Source organism: Pagrus pagrus (assembly GCF_965226575.1).
Source record: "Pagrus pagrus genome assembly, chromosome: 22".
Lineage (NCBI taxonomy): Eukaryota > Metazoa > Chordata > Actinopteri > Spariformes > Sparidae > Pagrus > Pagrus pagrus.
In genome coordinates, this window is record NC_140204.1 from 17,279,391 (window position 1) to 17,298,028 (window position 18,638).

The 18,638-nt window shown below is 41.6% G+C and overlaps 2 protein-coding genes across 2 annotated transcripts; both read left to right on the forward strand.

Moving 5' to 3' along the window:
- Positions 1-3,260: 3,260 nt before the first annotated feature.
- On the forward strand, positions 3,261-6,652 carry LOC311252098 (E3 ubiquitin-protein ligase TRIM39-like; the record flags this gene model as incomplete). The annotated part of the gene is made up of 7 exons (XM_084344935.1): positions 3,261-3,830; positions 3,946-4,041; positions 4,416-4,649; positions 4,809-4,956; positions 5,052-5,078; positions 5,737-5,882; positions 5,976-6,652. The coding sequence occupies 7 exons, from the start codon at positions 3,261-3,263 to the stop codon at positions 6,405-6,407; spliced, it is 1,653 nt and encodes a 550-aa protein (XP_084201061.1). The 3' UTR covers positions 6,408-6,652.
- Positions 6,653-7,961: 1,309 nt separating this feature from the next.
- Positions 7,962-17,498, forward strand: rpgrip1 (RPGR interacting protein 1; the record flags this gene model as incomplete). Its single annotated transcript, XM_084344009.1, has 29 exons — positions 7,962-8,052; positions 8,206-8,259; positions 8,356-8,473; positions 8,630-8,835; positions 8,936-9,038; positions 9,381-9,521; positions 9,766-9,871; positions 10,034-10,057; positions 10,144-10,290; positions 10,378-10,451; positions 10,623-10,843; positions 10,992-11,098; positions 11,200-11,250; positions 11,338-11,517; positions 11,630-11,752; positions 11,947-12,105; positions 12,212-12,557; positions 12,674-12,834; positions 13,002-13,234; positions 13,392-13,507; positions 14,510-14,709; positions 15,106-15,293; positions 15,442-15,520; positions 15,614-15,683; positions 16,133-16,227; positions 16,433-16,622; positions 16,709-16,793; positions 16,918-17,045; positions 17,176-17,498. 29 exons carry the CDS (start codon positions 7,962-7,964, stop codon positions 17,406-17,408), a joined length of 4,029 nt encoding a protein of 1,342 aa, XP_084200135.1. The 3' UTR covers positions 17,409-17,498.
- Between the last annotated feature and the right edge of the window lie 1,140 nt (positions 17,499-18,638).

Sequence of the window (18,638 nt, forward strand, 5' to 3'; positions counted from 1 at the left end):
ACCGCCACAGGTGCAGACACACACAGGGAAAGGAGCAGGTAAGGGAGAAGGGAGGAGGGAAGGCAGACAAACAGTGGCAAAGTGGGAAAAACACAAAAACAACAAAAACCCTGACTGCCACAGTAGGAATGTGACAGAAACTACAAGAGATGATGGAGGTAGAATGTAAAAAGATTGATTTGTTGAATGAAATTGAGATTATTCTGACAACTGTCCTTTCTTTATAACAATTTGTCTCTTCTGTTTTTCTGTCTCAGCTCCTCCAAACACAGACAGCTTCAGATCAACAGGACAAAATGAGACCAGTATCACTCTGCAGTGGAATAAAGTCAACAGCAATGTCAGCTTCATTCTCCAGTTTAATGGAACAGAGGTCAACATCAGTGCACCAGATGGAGGTGGACCAGTAACTCACACAGTCTCATCTCTCACTGCTCGAACTAAATACACATTCACTCTCTTCTCTGTGTTTGAGAATGTCAGAAGCAGTGGAGTCAACATCACTGCAGCCACTGGTAAGATATTTGACTTCATTAATGTTTATTTAATAAGGCATAAAACTGTTTTTCTTAATACTTGTGTATATACTAGATGATGAAATATACATTCGACTGGCCAGTTTATTAAAGACTTGGTTTTATGACTAAAACTAGCACTAGTGTATGTGCTTAGCTAATGTAGTGATAGCCACTACCTAATGAGTGCAAAATAGCTTTGCCAAAATGTTGTGCTTAAATTGAATAAAATGTTAATGAACGCTGTTTCATTTGTACCTTGAAACTTAGGAAGCAATTGAACAGTTCACAGTTCCACTTTCTAGCAATATTAGTAGCTATTTCCTTGTTACATGAGAAAAATATTCCCTTTTCCTTTTCTTGTTGCTTTCTTTGTTCCTTGTTTATTTTGAGCACCTTTCAAAGCACCTTTCAAAGAATGCTGTTACATTACCTTCACGTTCCTTTTCTTCATTTTTTTCTTCCTACGTTCTGTATTTTCAAAAGGTTTATTTTTTAAATAACATTGTAGAGAAATGTACATTTTGGATGTTCAAGAGTTACTAAGAAAATATCAATGAATCACATATTCTTCTTCTTTTCTGTGCCAAAACTTCTCTGACTCTGCATCCTTCAACAAAAGGGCCATGTAAGTATTTACATTTGTGACATTTATTTTATTGTGTCCAATTAATAAATGTATTATCATGAGCTTGATCGTAATTGAAATCATCATCACAACCATGTAAATTTTATTTAGTGTTTCTGGTGTCTGGTATTCATAATGTACGAGGTGCTGAGATCTAGTTTAATTATTGCTAAAACAGAATTTGGGTTGCTTTTTTGCTTATGTTGTAAGCAACATTGTTTAATCCATTTGTGTTTAAGCATTTGTGTATTATTTTATGTAACATTCTGTGTATTTATATCAACAGACCATTTTGTTGGATTAAAGGTCAGATTGACGTCATCTACTCAGCTGTCGGACTCAGACATACAGAGTTTGTTGGAGGAGGTGAGATAATCGGCTATTTCAAATTAATTTTTTGATAATCTACAATCTACAACATTAACATTTTTATCTCTGTTGTGTTTGTGCATGCATGGCTTTTTTTTATTATTCCAGCTCTTTAGACAAAATGGATTGTCGCCACAGTCGTTTTCCCTCATGGTTAAGTCTGTTGACAAGACATGAGACCAGTGAAGGAAGGACGAGAAGAAATTGAGGAGTATGGATCTGCAATGCAAAGACATTGCTTTCAAGTTAATTAAACTTCGTGTTTTGAATTTCTTTCACTCAAGCCAAAGGACAAAAACTGATGAAGGACAGCAGGTTTATCAGATACAGTTTGACCTTTTTGGGCTGTCATTTAAACTGTCACACAGCGAAAGCAAATTTTCTCTCCTTTTAAAATATTTTTCAAGCTCTTTATGGAGCTTTTTCACAACTTTTTGAAATTGTCCAGCTGTGAGCAATGCTTCCATTTCCTTTGTGGATTGCACTGTGTGAAAATAGTGTCCATTGACTACAAAGGTTTCTGCATTGACTTTGAGTAAGCATACTGTTTGGTTTGAGTTTTCTTCATTACTTTTGTGAACATACTACATCAATTGAGTAGTATGGATTTTGGAATGTCATGACAGTGGCCGTCAAGTAGAGGCGACTTGATCCAGGGTTTTTATTTTGCATCAATTTGATATTTTGTTAATTTTCTTAATGTACCTCTAACGGCAGCAGGGATCCTTTGCAAAACAAATAAACTGTACTTACCTTATCTTTTTTCTAGTAGTCGGATCTTTTTTGTTTGTCAGTGTATAAATGTACTAAGTACGTTTCTGTCTTTTTGAAGTAAAGAGCCTTTCACTGGTTAAAAGTTATGAATGTAATTCAGCCTTATATACAGTAAATACTCCTGTTGTTTGTTCTGCCCAATAGAAGACAATACTATTATATAATACAAAACAAAGACCTACTACACAATACAAAATCCCATAAGGCACCTGATCTAGACATTGCTCCTCCCACCCTGGAACAGCGTGGTAGTGGAAAAGCTCTGGAGCACAGGGAGTGGTAACAGCCTTACAGGGAGGACTTTGGCTTCACAACCACAGTGTTTTTCTTTGCTACCTCAGAGGTCACGTTTCACATTCAGCTACAAGGTAAGACAAAAACAAAATAACAGATGGATATATGTCTTCCTTTTGATTAAACAAATACAATATTTCAGTGTTTTAGTGTCTCTGCTTTTTCTTGTGCCAGGCAGGTAAAATGGAATACATGAGGGAATAATATTTTAAGCCATTAGTCTTCGTTCCCAATGGGGTTTGCACTAAGTTATAGGAGCTTGATAGATCAAAATACTTGCAGGATGTAGGAGCACCCATGTTAGTCTTTTGATCTAAATGGGTGTATTCATGTTTCAAGCTCAGCTTACACTGTGTGTGAGGGAGAGTTATGTGACCATGCAGCTGGACTTTGGCCAGTCAGTCGGCAACATTGAATTGTTTAAAGCTAATGATAAGGAAGTTGAGATGTTTCTAGCTATAATAAAACTTTATTGTGCCTACGTTAAAGACAACCAATACCAAGCTTTAGAAAAAAAATATGTGGCCAATACTACTAACTGTATGTTTTGTACATTTCCTTATATTAGAGTTGGTTTTCAATGTTGCCAAAATATATTTCCTCTGTGACTCAGAATGTAAATGATTAATTTCTCATTCATAACCGATTAACACTGATCTTTTGTCTTTACTTTAGAGGTCATGGCCTCTCCCAGCGTTCTCCTGTCAGAGGTGCAGTTTCAGTGTTGCATCTGTCAGGATGTTTTCTCTGAACCCGTGTCCATCCCCTGTGGTCACAGCTTCTGCTTCACCTGCATCACATCACACTGGAACGACCAGTGTGCCATCAGCTGTCCAAAATGTCAGACTGTCTTTAAGGGCCGCCCAGAGCTTTGTGAAAACTCCTTTGCCAAGGAGATGTCAGAGCAGATCCGAGCGAGAAGGCAGAACGGCGTCGAGCCAATGAAAGGAAGATTAATATTTTGTGACGTGTGCGTGGGGAAAAAAACGAAGGCCCTAAAGTCCTGCCTCATGTGTCTGACTTCATACTGTGAGAGTCACCTGGAGCCACACCTGAGAGTCGCCACCCTGAAGATTCACAAGCTGATTGAACCAGTGGCAATGCTGGAGAGTCGGAATTGTAGAAGGCACCAACGGCTCCTGGAGCTGTTCTGCAGGAGCGACCAGAGGTGTGTGTGTGTGCTGTGCACTGAGACCGACCACCGCGGTCACGACACCGTCCCGGTGGAGCGAGAGAGTAAGGGGAAGAAGGTGAACACCCGGACTCCTCATCATCATTGTGCCATCATTCCAACAAATACTTTGGCAGGCTTTGAATTTTGGATTCTGATTCCAGCTTTGGTTTTTTTCCTCTTGTCATTACCAGACTCAGATGAAACGGATTGAGGCTGATGTTCAGCAGATGATCCAGGACAGACTGCTGAAAGTGGAGGAGATCAGACTCTCAGTGGAGCTCAGCAAAGTGAGTTGACATTAAGACGATAGAATTACTGAATCGGATGTTTCCGAAAGGGTTGCATACGACTTTTCACAAAAGAAAACGTAGATAATAAAAAGAATAAAACATGAATTAGAGTTTATATAGCAGAAGAGTACTAGTACTACAAGATTCATATATATTGATATATCATTATATATGAATATATACATTATACACACAAACACTTTTCTGCTCGCGGTGCATGTGCACAATAGGTTTTTACATTACACTAACCTACATAAAAAAATAAAAGTAAATAAAATAGACCAACTAGATCATTATTGCCTGTTGCAAAATCAGGCCTGTATTATTGAGCTTTAAACATTCTTTTCTTTTTCTTTATCCAATGTCTTCAGGAAAACTCAAAGAGGGACATCATGGAAAGCATGGAGGTCTTCTCCACTCTGCTTCGTTCCATGGAGAGAAGTCAAGCTGAGCTGGTGGAGATGGTTCAGAGAAAGCAGGCAGCAGCGGAGCAGAGGGCGCAGAGGCTCATCACAGAGCTGGAGCTGGAAATCACTGAGCTAGAGAGGAAGAGAAAAGAGATGGAGCAGCTCTCTCACACCGAGGACCACCTCCACCTCCTGCAGGTCAGGAGTCGCCTCACAGAAGAAAACTGATATTTGATGTCATATAGGTGCTAAAAAGTAGGAATTCACGAACAAGTTTTCGAGCTTCGATCTTAATTACCCCAGCTTGTCTTCTCTGTTTAAAAGCCACTTCTCTCTCCTTTTACGTCTTTGTGTCAGAGGTTTCCTGTTCTGAGTTCTCCTCCATCTCTCAAAGCCTGCGCTGATATCATCGTTCATTCAGACACGTGTCTGGGAACTGTAAGGACAGCAATGGCCAACATCGAACATCAGCTTCAATCAGCTTTGAAGAAGCTTTCCTTTAAAGGTCAACTTCTAAACGGATATATTCACATTTGACATCATTGAATACATGAACGTTGTTTGTTTTGTTTTTGATCATAAGTTCTCATTAACTTACAGAGCATGAGAGGCTGCAGCAGTATGCAGGTACAGTTGGACTTAGACAATGTCAATAATATAGTCTCTTTCTGTGTCATCTGTTGTCCTGTTTCTCAACAAAATCCAGCCATAACGTATCTTGACAGTCTTCATACTGTGTCAATTTGAAAATGAGAAAATCACTATGAAAAAGACTAAAAATCTAACATTTTAATCACAGTTCATCTAAACTGTTGATGATTTTCACTCTTGATTGATATATTGATGAATTGTGTTTTAAATTAATTGTTTACTTAAAATACCCATCCTGCTAAATGACTAAATCAGTTAATCGATCACCAAAATCCTGTCAATCCGATTTCTAAAAATAACCAGTTTATTAAACAATTAATTGTTTCCACTCTAATTGGGTTCATTGATTGCTTGATTGATTTGTCAGGCATTAGTAGAGGTCTAATGATACTTTTTTTTTTAGTTGTGAGACAACCAACAAAACACCTTATCAGACTTAGAAATACTGCTTACTGTCCTGCAAACACATAATACCTGCTTTTGTAATAGTGAGAGAAACTGTGATTTATTTGTGACAGTATTTTTTAAAGAGGCATCAGCTTATGGATACCACAAATAAAAGAAGAATAGTTTAATCTTAGAAGAAAGAAGATAATAAAGTTGAACTTATGTGTAAAACTCGTCTTTCTACCAGCTGATGTTCATCTGGACCCCAGGACCGCCAACCCTTGGCTGATTATATCAGAGGATGGGAGACAGGTCCGGGATGGAGACACGGAACAGAACCTTGTGGACTTACCAGAACGTTTTGACAAAGCACCATGTGTCCTCGCCACCAGGGTAAATAAAGATGCTGTATGTGTTCGACCATGTAGGGATGTCACGTCTTTCTGTTTCACTGTCTCCCTGACCTGAGCCTCTCTTACTATGCAGGGTTTCACCAGTGGGAGGCACTACTGGGAGGTACATGTGGGAGACAAATCAGCATGGGACTTGGGTGTGGCTCAACAGTCAGTCAACAGGAAGGGTGTGGTCACACTGAGTCCAGAGGACGGCTATTGGGCCATTTGTTTGAGGAAGGGCAGTGAGTACCGGGCATGTGCAGGACAGGCGGAGTTGCTGTGTCTCTCTGAGAGGCCGCAGGTTCTCGGGGTGTTTGTGGATTACGAGGAGGGGGCGGTGTCCTTCTATGACGCAGAGGCCAAGTCACACATCTATTCCTTCACACGCTTCCAATTCACTGAGGCCATGTTTCCCTTTTTTAACCCAGATATGAGTGACAGTGACAGCAACAAATCACCACTTATCATCCGTCCTGTCTGTGGAGTCAATGGAGACGGGGATTTAGATGACATTACAATATGATGAGAAATGTTTGCTCAGTGTTTTTTATGTCATGGTGTTTTTATTTTAAACTGCATAAAACTGTTCTCTGTGCTGACTGCTTAATGTACACAGTGCAATTTCTAACAAGTCCTGAAGATCAAATATACTGAAGCAGGTTTACAATCATATTTTATAGTAAGCAGTTGTGTTTATTTTTCCAGCAAGTGATCTACAATTATAAATGGTCTTTATTTCAAATCACAAATGGGTGATTTTGGAGTGAAACTTCACATACTGTACAATAAATAATTAGTCACCTCAAACACTGTCTGAGATCTTCTGTATGTTTGATGATTCATTCACAATAACAACTACTTTCACACTGTTTATGACTTGTCCCTTTCCTCAATAAACTGTTGTATATGCTCACCTCTCCTCCTCCCTCTCTGTTTTCTTCCCTTTGCTCGTGCACTCAAAGTAACACCTTGAGCACAGATCTTAGACCTGCCTCACTCCAATAATAACTATCCTCAGCCATTACAGGCTTACAACAAAACTGACTTCAGACCACGTCTTAGATTGTTCAACCTCACGAATGCTAATCAGATTAGCACAGAGATGGGATTAGCTTCCAGGCAGATGGAGCCCGGAGAGAGACTTCAGGATTGAGTCATGAGAGGAGGCATCATACATACACACACACACTCACAGGTTAGTCACTGATCTAAACGCATGAATACAAACAGTCATTTCAAGTCATCGTTCAACACGTCTACCCAACTCCTGAAAAAATGTCATTATGGGAAACATCTGTAAAGAGAGAACTAAAGGAGGCTGGGGAAGAGGGAAGGAGGAGGGGATGAAGGGAGATTAACACTGATACCATCCAAGCACAGGGCGGAGAAAAACACATGCAGAGAGCCAACAACACCAGACTAAAGCCAGAACACTACACATTTCTGTACCAGGGGTGAAACATCTCTGCACGTCCAACAGACGAGGGTGAGTCAAATATTTTGTTAATGCTGTTATCAATGTTGATGTTTATTACCATACGAGGGAAAATGCAAACCACAGTCCTTACAGTGTGACTGGTGTTTATCACTAATTGTGCAGCAATGTAGACTTTAAAACAGCAAAAACAAATTGTATATGAGTTGTCACATTTTGACATTCTTCATTTAACTGTATAGGGAAGCTAAAACTGTTGGGGATGACAGCTTCTCCAGGCTTGAGAAGATTATACACTGCGCACAGAGTATTTACTTGTTTATCATTATTATTATTATAGTAATATAGTATTCACCAACAAAATTGCAAATACTTGCAAGGGAATAGTTTTTGAGACTATAATTACATATATGTAAACAAATATATGATAAGTCATGGTCACAAGCCTGAATTATACTTTTTTCTCTATTTTTCTGCAGTCCTATTATAAGTCCATATCGCCATTTTTCGTCCATATTCCTGCTTGTAACTTCCTCTGCATGGAGACCAGCGAACTTGCAGTGGATGTCAGTATGACAAGTTTGCTGTTGTGACATTTCAAAGACTGGAGCTTTGTGATTGGTTGAGTCTGAGTGGAGAGGCATGATGTCGCCGGTGGTGGATGAGACAGCTGGGGATCTCCCAGTCAGAGATGTGGGGCTGATGAGAGGGGGACTGATGCCAACTGTCCCAGGTGTGTGTGTACATATAACGATTCTAATGACACCTCAGATCACGCCATGACAAAATAGCAGTTCTGCAATAGCAGTGCATTTGTTTCAATGTCTGTGTCTGTAAAGACATATCTAAACTCTTGACTTAATCTGTTTGTGTGTCACCTCCTCAGATACTCTACGGGATGTGAAGTCATGGAAGAAACATCATGTCATGAAGACAAAAGGTAAAATCACTTCAGATTTCAACTAAAATCTTAAAACTTCAAATAAAAAGCATTAAAAAGTGCTGTTTCTTCAACTCTGTCTGTCGGTCTCAGCAGATCCTCAGCGCCTGTTTCGGTTTCCCAGAGAGCACCTGGAGGACCTGTGTCTCCGACTGCAAGAGGAAAACAGTGTGTTGAGACAACACACACGCACACAGGAGCACAGGCTACGCAGGTAACGCACATCAACACATAGACATGACTGTACCTAACAAAGGACATTCGGCCAAATTGGGGTCATCAATATGGTTTTACTGTGAATAGCTGGGGAAATCATCTCTGTTGCATCCCTTAAAAGATTTAAGTCCCCTAATATTGCCTCTTTGCCCAGGATGTCCACCAGACTGATGCGTCTCCGTCAGGCCCGTCCTGGGTCCAGTGGTGTGAAGGACAGGGACATGGAGGACACCATACAGGAGCTGGAAGCCCGTGTGGCCATGCTGGAGAGTCAGAAAGGGGCACTACAAAACAAACTCAGCCTGGCCAAGCAGCACATTATGGACCTCGGGGGGCGGACGCCATACAAGTTCAGTAAAGGTGTGTGTGAAAAATATAGCACATGAATGGAGACCAGGGTGACCACTGCTTCCTCTTCCATCCTTGAACTTCCTCCCTCTCTTCTTCTTCTTCTTGTCAGGTAAAAGCATGGAAGTGGAGGGTGGAGTCAGGAGGGCAGCCCAGACTGCCCCACCACGCTACGGCTCTACGTTTGAAGACACCAGGGCAGAGATGGAGAGATTGTAAGTGTCTGATGTCACATTTAGGAGAACAGAACATGAAAGAGCTACAGAAGTATTTAACTGATATTCGTCAATATGACAAATCCTTTGTTCCCTTTCTACAAATTATGGCAATAATTATGCTGTAAAGTTTTTGCAGGACATTAAGAATACGCAAACAACCCTTCTTGGTCATAAATTGTATTTCAATTTTCGAAATAAAGCACATCTGAAAACTGCGAGGCAAATGGCTTTACCAGTCCTGCGTGATTCTGTTTGGCATCCTAACACCGGATTCTTTCTTTCTCCTCTATCCCACCCTTTTCCCCTACATCACCTCTGACCTCCCTCTACCTCTCCCAGCAGGTCCAGTGTGACGGAGCAGGTGAGGGTTACAGAGCTGGAGCTGACTGCCCAGGCGCTCAGAGACACGCTGAGAGACAAAGAGAAAGAGATCGAGGGAACAGTGAGAGAGATCAGGAAGCAACACGCTGACCGACTCAGGTGGCTACAGCAGAAATACAACCACTAATATAACTAATACTGTGGCTACTACTGCAGATGCATTTTTTTTTGTGGACTGTGTTCTTTAATCAGTTAATCAGTTTTATTTGCATTGCTACTGATTTACACAATAACTAGACAGACATTGTAGTGCTCTTAACAACACCAGCCATTGTTACTTCAGCTACTGCTACAACCGTTGCATGTCGTTAAAAATAACACATTTTGTTCATCTTTCTGTCAGGATAAATATCAGAGAGAACGTTGATCTGATCCGTCTGCAGAAGCAGCTTTCAGAGAAGAGCACCGCCCTGAGAGTCACTCAAGAGAAATTCAACAACCTGCAAGAGGTTACATGACCTCATCTGTCTATAAATCATTAATTTCCTCTTTTATTGTTTTGTAATATTTGATAGCATCAACTTAACCATTAAGATTCAGAACTTTAGCTGTTTACACTTATTGGTCCTCAGAAGATAAATATCTTTTTTGTCCTTCTTCCTTCCTTCCAGGCATATGAAAATCAGCTGGAAGAGGTAAATGTCCTGTTGCACATAAAGCTTAATGATACTTCAAACAAATCAAGTCCAATTGTTTACTCATAGTTTACTGTTCACCCCAGAGTCAGAGGTCGCTGAAGGAAAGCCAGGGAGCTCTGCTGCAGAAAGTGGAGGAGCTGACAGAGCAGCTGAAGCAGGAGAGACAGAGAGCCCTGACACTGGAGGGACAACTTAACACCTCTACCCTGTCTCTGCAGACCCTGGACAAGGTGCTTTATCTTTATCTGCACTTAAAAGTCCAGACTAGGACAAGATTATGTTACGTTTCTTGAAATATTTCATTCTTTCTCTTTCAGCTGCAGGAGAGGATATCAGACCTGGAGGGAGAGAGGGATCTAATTAAAGAAAACTATGATACTCTACTGGAGAGGTAAGAGTTAAAGGTGCTAGGTCCTGCAAAACAAGTCATCTCTAAGATGTCATGGAGACATTAACCGGGAGGTTTGAAGGATGAGACCTTTTCTTTTCTGGAAATTGAGATGAACAGGAGATGCAAGGACATTGACTTCTGAAAGTCATTGTATTTACATTTTTTCCCTAGAACTTTATCTGTGCAAAGCAACCATGATGCCCCTGTGGAAAAACACAGAGAAGTGGACCAGAAGAGAGAGAGACATGGTGAAAACATCAGCAGGACAGACATCCAGAGACAGGAGGAGAGGCTTCAATCAGAGAGGGAGGAGAGAGGCAGGCTGGAGCTGGAGAAGGAGAAACTGAGACGAGAAAGGGAGATATTTGAGGAGCAGAGGGAGCGAGAAAGAGGTAGGAGTCTCTGCTGCAGTTTGCTGGTGTTTCTACTGAACACCTGAAGCCTCAACAAAGTAAACTGATTCTCTATCATCAAGATAAAACAGTATATCAATTTACAATCCCATTTATTCATTTATGTGTCCTGTGTTGTTTCATTTAGAGTTTTCTGGGATGACGAGAGAAAAACAAGAGCATCTGGAACGGGAGGTTCTCCAGTACAAAGAGCAGGTTTCTGCTCTGCAGGACAGACTGGACTCTGTCAGCAAGGTCAGAGATGAAGAACTGAACAATTCTGTACGTCTGAAGAGCTGTTTGAAACATCGTCCACTTAGTTAAGTTGTTTTTAATCTCTCTCTTCTCTCCTCCAGGAGTTTGACATGAGTGTAGAGGATCTTAGTGAAACTCTTCTGCAGATCAAGGTTTGCACACTTCTTTACCTCTGGACTGCTTTTAAAGACAAATGAAACCTTTTTAAACCTTGTCGCATGTTTTGCCACCAATTACAGGTGTTTAGGATGCAGCAGGAGAGCAGGGCGGGACTGCTTTTCCTCCAGGCTGATGGGAAGGTGGAGGATTCACCACGTGAGCTGGTAAACATCCAAGCGTCGCATGCTGAGGCTGTGCTGGAGTTACAGAAAACCAGAAACCTTCTACTGCTGGAGCACCGCATCAGTACAGACCTGCAGGTACACACACATACACACTGAACACATCTCGTAAAAATGTCTCAGCTTTCTTAAAAAGTTTATTTTCCCTATTTTATCTTAACTTGTCTTAAATCAAACTTTCCTTCCCAAGGGAGAGTTGACTACCCTCAACCAGAAGATGGAGAGAGAGGGGGAAGACGTCAGGAGGAGGATGGCAGAAAAGGACAAACTTTTATCAAAAAGAGCTCTTCAGATCAACACTTTACAAGGTAGGGTGTTAAAAACTACACTCATATGTACTGGAAAGAAAACCCAGTTCCTAGTCAGTCACTTCTGTGCTGCCTGTCACTGACTGACTGACATACAGAAAGGGATGGGTAACATTTTTTTAACATTTTTTTAAGAAAAAAGTTCAAACTTCAGGATCTCAAAACTCTTAATGTTTTGTCTTTGTACTCTAAAGCTCAGCTGAAAGAGTTAGCATACAGCCCAAGGAACTACAAGCGGACCATACCAATACAGTACACATGGCCTTCTGTAGACCACGAGGTGGTAGAGCCCACTGAAGATGACTTGACATTTTCTCAGCTTCGGGCTGGGGAGTCACTGCTGGAGATCCACCTCAAGGTCCGAAAACACTCAAACCTTGTAGCAGAATTTGGTGTTTTTTTTTATTCAAAATCATTTGGAGCAAGTTTCTCATGAGACTTTTTGTATTTTTATGCACCTCCAGGCTGCCACCTTCACCCCAGCAGGGCTCCGCACCATGGGCAGCATCCGTCCAGGGGCAAACAGAGGTGAGGACATTGTGACCTTCTGCACCTACAGCCTCTTGGACTTCGAGGTGCACTCCACTCCTCTGGCCTCAGGTGGCCAACCCAACTACACTTTCACGTCCCGCTATGCACTAACATCCCGAGATCTGGGTAGGCTGGGAGGTCAGGGGTCAAGGGTCAGAGTGGAGCTCCACCAGGCAGTAGGAGGGGTGAAGTTTGTGACACACGGAAGCGGGCAGATGTCCCTCATGGGTGCCATGGAAAGGAGAGGGGAGCGCATGGGTGGACATGTTAATATCACAGGTGAGTGATGTTGGATAAAGAAACTGGATCTGATGCTTCTTTTCCTGCACACAGTCTACATTTTGTTTTGCGATGTTCTTATTTATTACATAATGCATTGATTGTCTCTCTCCAAGGCTCCGAGGGTGAAATCGTTGGTGTTTTGGATTTCTGGGTGCGCCTGTATCATCCTGCAGAGCCTGTAGACACTTTGGTTGAGAGAGGACCTGACAGGAGAACAGACACACACAGGAGTCCTGTGCAGGTCTCTCTTGGCTGGCAAGATACTGGACATGAGGTAAAAAAAACACAAAATTCAGTCTGTCAGCTTTTACAATACAGTATGTATGATGAATGTGTTTATTGAGGGAACATTCAGTTCCTAAAGAAGGCGGACTTGTTGCCTGTGCACTTCTCTTGAATTTAGTAATATGTCCGATAACAAAAGGCTGTGTTTCCTCACAGGAGTTACATGACTATGGTGGGGGCATCCCCAATGAGTTGGTGGTTATGTTGGAACGTTGTGTGGGCCTTAACGCTCGCTGGCCTGGAATGCTTCCTGACGCCTACCTGACATACAGGCTCTACGACCTGCCGCCTCACGTCTCTCCAACAGCCCAGTGCACTGCTGACCCAGTGTTCAATGACACCACCAGCTACCCACTAGCAGTGACAGCTGATGTGTTGCACTACCTGAGGTATGATAATCTGGGGGCCTTTGTCTTGATTTAGGTTTTTAGCAGATAAGTTGCTTTTTAACTCTTAATTATTTGGCCAGAATAATAAGTAACCTAAAGATCTTGGCAAATTCACAATCTCAAAATGTTGACAACATTCAATTCCACTCTTGCCCAGGTCCAGCAGCTTGTGGGTGTATGTGTTTGATGACAGCGATGACCAGATACCACCAGCTTATCTTGCCAAGACCCCCATCCCACTGCGAGCGCTGGCTACAGGCAGGGAGATCAGAGGTGAGGGGCAGTGAAAAGTTAAACAGTCACATGATATCATCTGTATCCCTCATTGGAGGAAGCGTTCATTTAGATGGAGTTGGAAGAAAACATGTTATTTTCATAGAGTTACATCACATGTCCCACAAGAGCATGTTCTCTGTATACTTGCTTAAATTGCTTGCAACATTCCATGTCTTAAAAGTTTCTTGTCAATTTGTGCTAGCTCTCAATCAAACTACTGCAGTTTAATCTTATACACAGAACTTATTACAGAACTTATTGGGGATTGAGATCCCAACCAACCCGAGGCTGACACTGCTGGGGGACTACTTAGTCTTACCTAACAACCGGAGGGGTAACACGCTTTGTTAGATTGGCCCTAATTGCTGCTAACAAGTGTATAGCCATTCATTGGAAAAGTGAGGAGCCCCCTGGGGTATCCTTTTGGCTCAAGGAGCTGTCTTCATACTGACCTTCAGAAAAGATCATGTTTAACCTTAAGAAGAGGCTGTTTCTTTTTGACAAATGCTGGGGAAACTTTGTAGCCTTTTTACAAGATAGACCTTCTCTTAATGATGATGTTCATACTTGAAGCTACACAATAGGGCCCTTCTGAGACCTTACCTGGCCAGGTGCACTGCAATCTTACTCAAGTACTATGACCCGTGTACATAGCATGTATATCTCTTAATTAAGAGTTTGGGGGTTTTTTTGTTTTGGTTTTTTTCATCTGCTTTTGTTTTTATTTTCATTTGTTTTTATTTGTTATTTGAGCGAGTGTATCTTTCTTCCTAATGTAACTGCTATTGTGTTATGTCGGGAGTGGGGTGGGGGGATCATGTTTGACTTACTTAATGTCCTCTATCGCTGTATGGGAGAAAAAGGAAAATTCAATAAATATGTTGTTTTAAAAAAAAAAAAAGTTTCAGGCTGACGGGCAAAATGATCCCTCTGAGTTTTAGAATTAGAACGGCTGGACCCAAACTACCCAATCAGCACTTTTTCTCTCTGTCCGGCCAGGTGACTATGTTCTGAGGGATCCAGCTGGTGGACCTAGGGGCATGGTCAGGGTCATGTTAAAATGGAAGTACCCCTTCCAACCATCGGTAGACACCGTGCTGGGAAGACAGGACACAACAATGGAAAGCACCGAGAGGGAGGAGAGGCGGAGAGAGGAGGCTGGAGTATTACAGAGACCCACAGCAAAGCCCAGAGTGAAGGTGATTTTATTTATTCAAGTCTGTCAATAGGTTTGGGAATTACCAGTCATACTTTGAGGAGCTGTACATGTATTTTATGTGCAATTGTTTGCAAATAACTGTAAGAACAGATGAAAAGCAATGGCAACCTTCTCTAAAAAAGAAATTGCTAACATCATGTCATTGGACGTTAAAGAAATCACTTCTGGTTCTGTACCTTAATACCTGTTCTTTGACCTCTACCACAGACACAACTGCTTGAGTCAAGAGAAACCAAAACAGTGCAGAAAGAGACTCAAGCTTGGGTACAGTTTGAAGCACCTACAAAAGTAGCAAATTCACAGCTCAACTGTGTGTTTTCATGATAATTCAAATATAAAAACTCTTGCCATTACTGATGTATTTGTCTGTTTCCAGCCTCAGCCGCCACCTGTCAAACAGAAAAGCCTACAGAACCTACGACCTGAGCGACCCACCTCTGTGGCCACTCGCCAGTCCTCAGACAGGAAGAGATCCCCCAAGAGGTCACCTGACCTGTACCAGCACACACCCCACCTGACGCCTGAGCCAAGACTGACCACACCCTCTCATTTGCCAACGAGGAAGTAAGTTGTAGATTTGTTGATCTGTTTAAAATGATCACTTCCACTAAAAATATTTTCAAGATAGATTTAGATAAAATAATTTATATATATGTACATATGTACTTACATACATAAAAATGTATATAAAATGTATATTATCTTAATTAAGATCTTCAGAGAGAACGACTTCCAGACAATCATCCGCCACGCTGTCAAGGAAAAGCTCTGCCAGTGATGCCAGGATTCAGGTAGGAGCTCTCACAAACAACAGTGATTAGAATTGGTAGACATCAATTGAAAACTGCTAGTGAATGAGTTCATATCTTATTTCTTCTTCTCAGGACATTCCCTCTGTAGATCAGGTGTCAATGGATGAGGAGGAGGAGGAGGAAGAGGAGAAGAGTGAGAGTGGTAACTATTCATGTACACACAATAGGTCTAAACTCCAGCTCTAAGTAATTTGAAGCCTCACTCTGCCATTGTTTAAATAAACAAAAAAATATCATGTGATAGCCTACTTCAATGGTTCTTAAAGGGGTCCTTGAAGGGGTTCCAGGGGTGCCCATATAAAAGGTTAATAATTTATTTTCACTGTTCCAACACAATTACGTAATGTATGACTATTTTGGTCATTGGTAAAACATCTAACAGCAAAAATCTTATCAAAGACAGGTCTTTGGTGTAATCGTTGTGAGTTTAGGGGTCCTTGATGTGAAAACGTTCGAATATCTGGCAATACGACCTCAAAATCTTCAGAATCTGGACATTTATCACACAAAACATTCCAGCAATACATACTGACAAAGCATCTATCAGTGAAATAAATCCAGTTCTTCTCATTATTTTTTTTGACGATACAGTTGCTGCAGCAGACAGCGAAGCCCCGGAGTCTTCAGAGTCAAGCTCCTCACAAAGCGACATTATCATCATTCCTCCAAAACGAAAAATGAGAAAGGTATGAACAAAGTCACGGAGTGAATGAGAGAAAACATGAATGAAGGAGGGGAAAAAAGGGAAAACTTTAGCAGCACATTGTGCTATTATTGCCATTTGTGCAAGTTTGAGCTTTTATTTTAAATGGTCGTGATGTAAATAGATAAATATGTCAGTCAGATGTCAGTAAAGGTTTGTGAACTAAACACAATTTCGATGTGTTTCAGGGAAACAAGCTGAGAGTGGAGATTCTGTCCCTGACGTTTGAACCGTCCTCTGACGTGGCATTGGACAAGTCGGTGCAGTGTGTTTATGTGGAATATCGGCTGCTGGGCGTCCCGATGGAGACGACTGAAACACCCATGTCCCTCCGCAAACCCATAGAGGGGGAGGAGATTCACTACAACTTCACACGAGGCACGATTGGATGAGATCAGAAAGTTCTAATTTTTTTAGAACTCATAAACTTTATGAACCCTAAATGTTTCTGTTTGTCTCCTCAGTGATTTATGTGGATGGTTCCCACTCAGCTCCACTCAGACAGTATCTTTACACCATGTTGGAGGGTAATGACCCCAACCAGGGCAGGTACTGTCATCAGTGTCATTTCACATGTTAAAGTATGATTAAATACATCCATTTATGTCTCTGTGCTTTATTGATGATGAAGCCACAAAATGTAAGCATGTGTGTCTGCGTGTCATGGCTACAGGTTGAAGTTCACAGTCGTCAGCGAGCCGATGGACGATGAGGAGGAGTGCGTGGACGTTGGACATGCTTTTCTGGATCTACAGAAACTGCTCCTCACAGGAAATGATGTCATCGAACAACAAATTGACAGTAAGTGTTGTATTTGACGATTTTGTACAAAATAAAGCACATTTCTTATTGCTCTCCTTCAGTTTCAGGCAATACAGGACACATTTCTGAACCCTTTCTGTGATAACATGTCTGTCTTTGTTTCCTCCAGTCGTGAGTGTGGATGAAGACAAGGAGGTGATTGGACACCTGAAAGTGTCTCTGGAAGCAGCGAAAGCTCTGACTGGGATTTACCAGGAATTTCACCAGAAAAGTGAGGCCAAGACAGAAGACGAGACAAGTGAAGAAGAAGAGGAGGAGAAAGAAGAGGCACTAGAAGAAGAGAAGAAAAAAGATCCAATACAAATGATTGATTATGATGATGATGACAGTGACTTCTACTGAAAGCAATTAGTACGAGATGAACAGAGAGATTGTATTCTTCCTCAACATTTCACCATTCCCAAAAGCAATCAAATAAAGATTCATTTTTGAAAAGCATTTGTGGCTTTGAAGTGTATTTTTGGATAATAATTTTGGTTTCCAGGTGTTCAGAAGAAAGAACCTACAGAAGTTCTTTATTGAGTTGAAGGAGACTCTGCCTGAGGAAACCCTGGTTGTCTGGAACCTCACCATGCCCTTAGGAGAGAAGATCAGAGGTGGTTTCCTGGTGCCTGAGGTTTGTCATCCCCAAATTACTCCATCATAACTGGACATCGACGTTTGGTCTTGTTTAGTCAAATTTGTACACAATCTGATATAAAAATCTCTTCTCAGACCTTCTTACTGGGAAATCGCATCGGATGCAAGAGATAAGTGGTGTGTAACCACAAGTGATTTGTGCGAGTGTCTGCCCACATTGGGGCTGTGCAATGTAATAATTGGTGGACAGCCATATCACTACAGGGATGCTAGAGCTTACAGACCTGCGCTCCCACCACTGCCTCACCCACCAGTCCAGTGGCGTCAAAATAACCACAAACAGTTTGGAAATGGTAAGTGTGCAGTGACATAACCGATTCGAAATGGCCCTTCAATCATAGCACCCCAGTTAACTCTCACTCTGCACTGCAGTAAAGTTTTGTTTGTAAAACCAAGCCATCTGTGTGTCTGATGTAGTTGTAATTGTCTTGAAGCTGCCATGTCCACTCTAGAGACCATTAACTTGTTCTTTATGTTCTGCAGGGTTCGACTACTGGCCTCAACACGACTTTGATCGCTACGAGCACCATCATCACAACGTGAGAAGGAGCCGTCACAGCAGACACTACGCTCCGTACACCCACCGCAGACCCAGCCGATAATCCCGTCATGGCTACTACGATTGAGGCGCATGTTCTTTATCACTAAGAATAGATTTTAAATGTGTTTTCATTTGAATTTTTATATTCTGCACTTTAACTGTGTACGTTGCTGTGTTGACTGTTTTTGACTCATTTAAAAATTAAACACTTTATAGAGTTACATCTTTTGATGACTCTGCATGTCACAGACCTCTGGTATAATAGCAGGTTTGGTTTTGGGACACAATTCAACAAGATCCCTGCAGCCAGTCACTTCACTGTAGGTCAGTAGTACCCAAACATTTTGATCCCTTGAAGGGCCAATAGTGAAACTCAATGATGGGCCATGGGT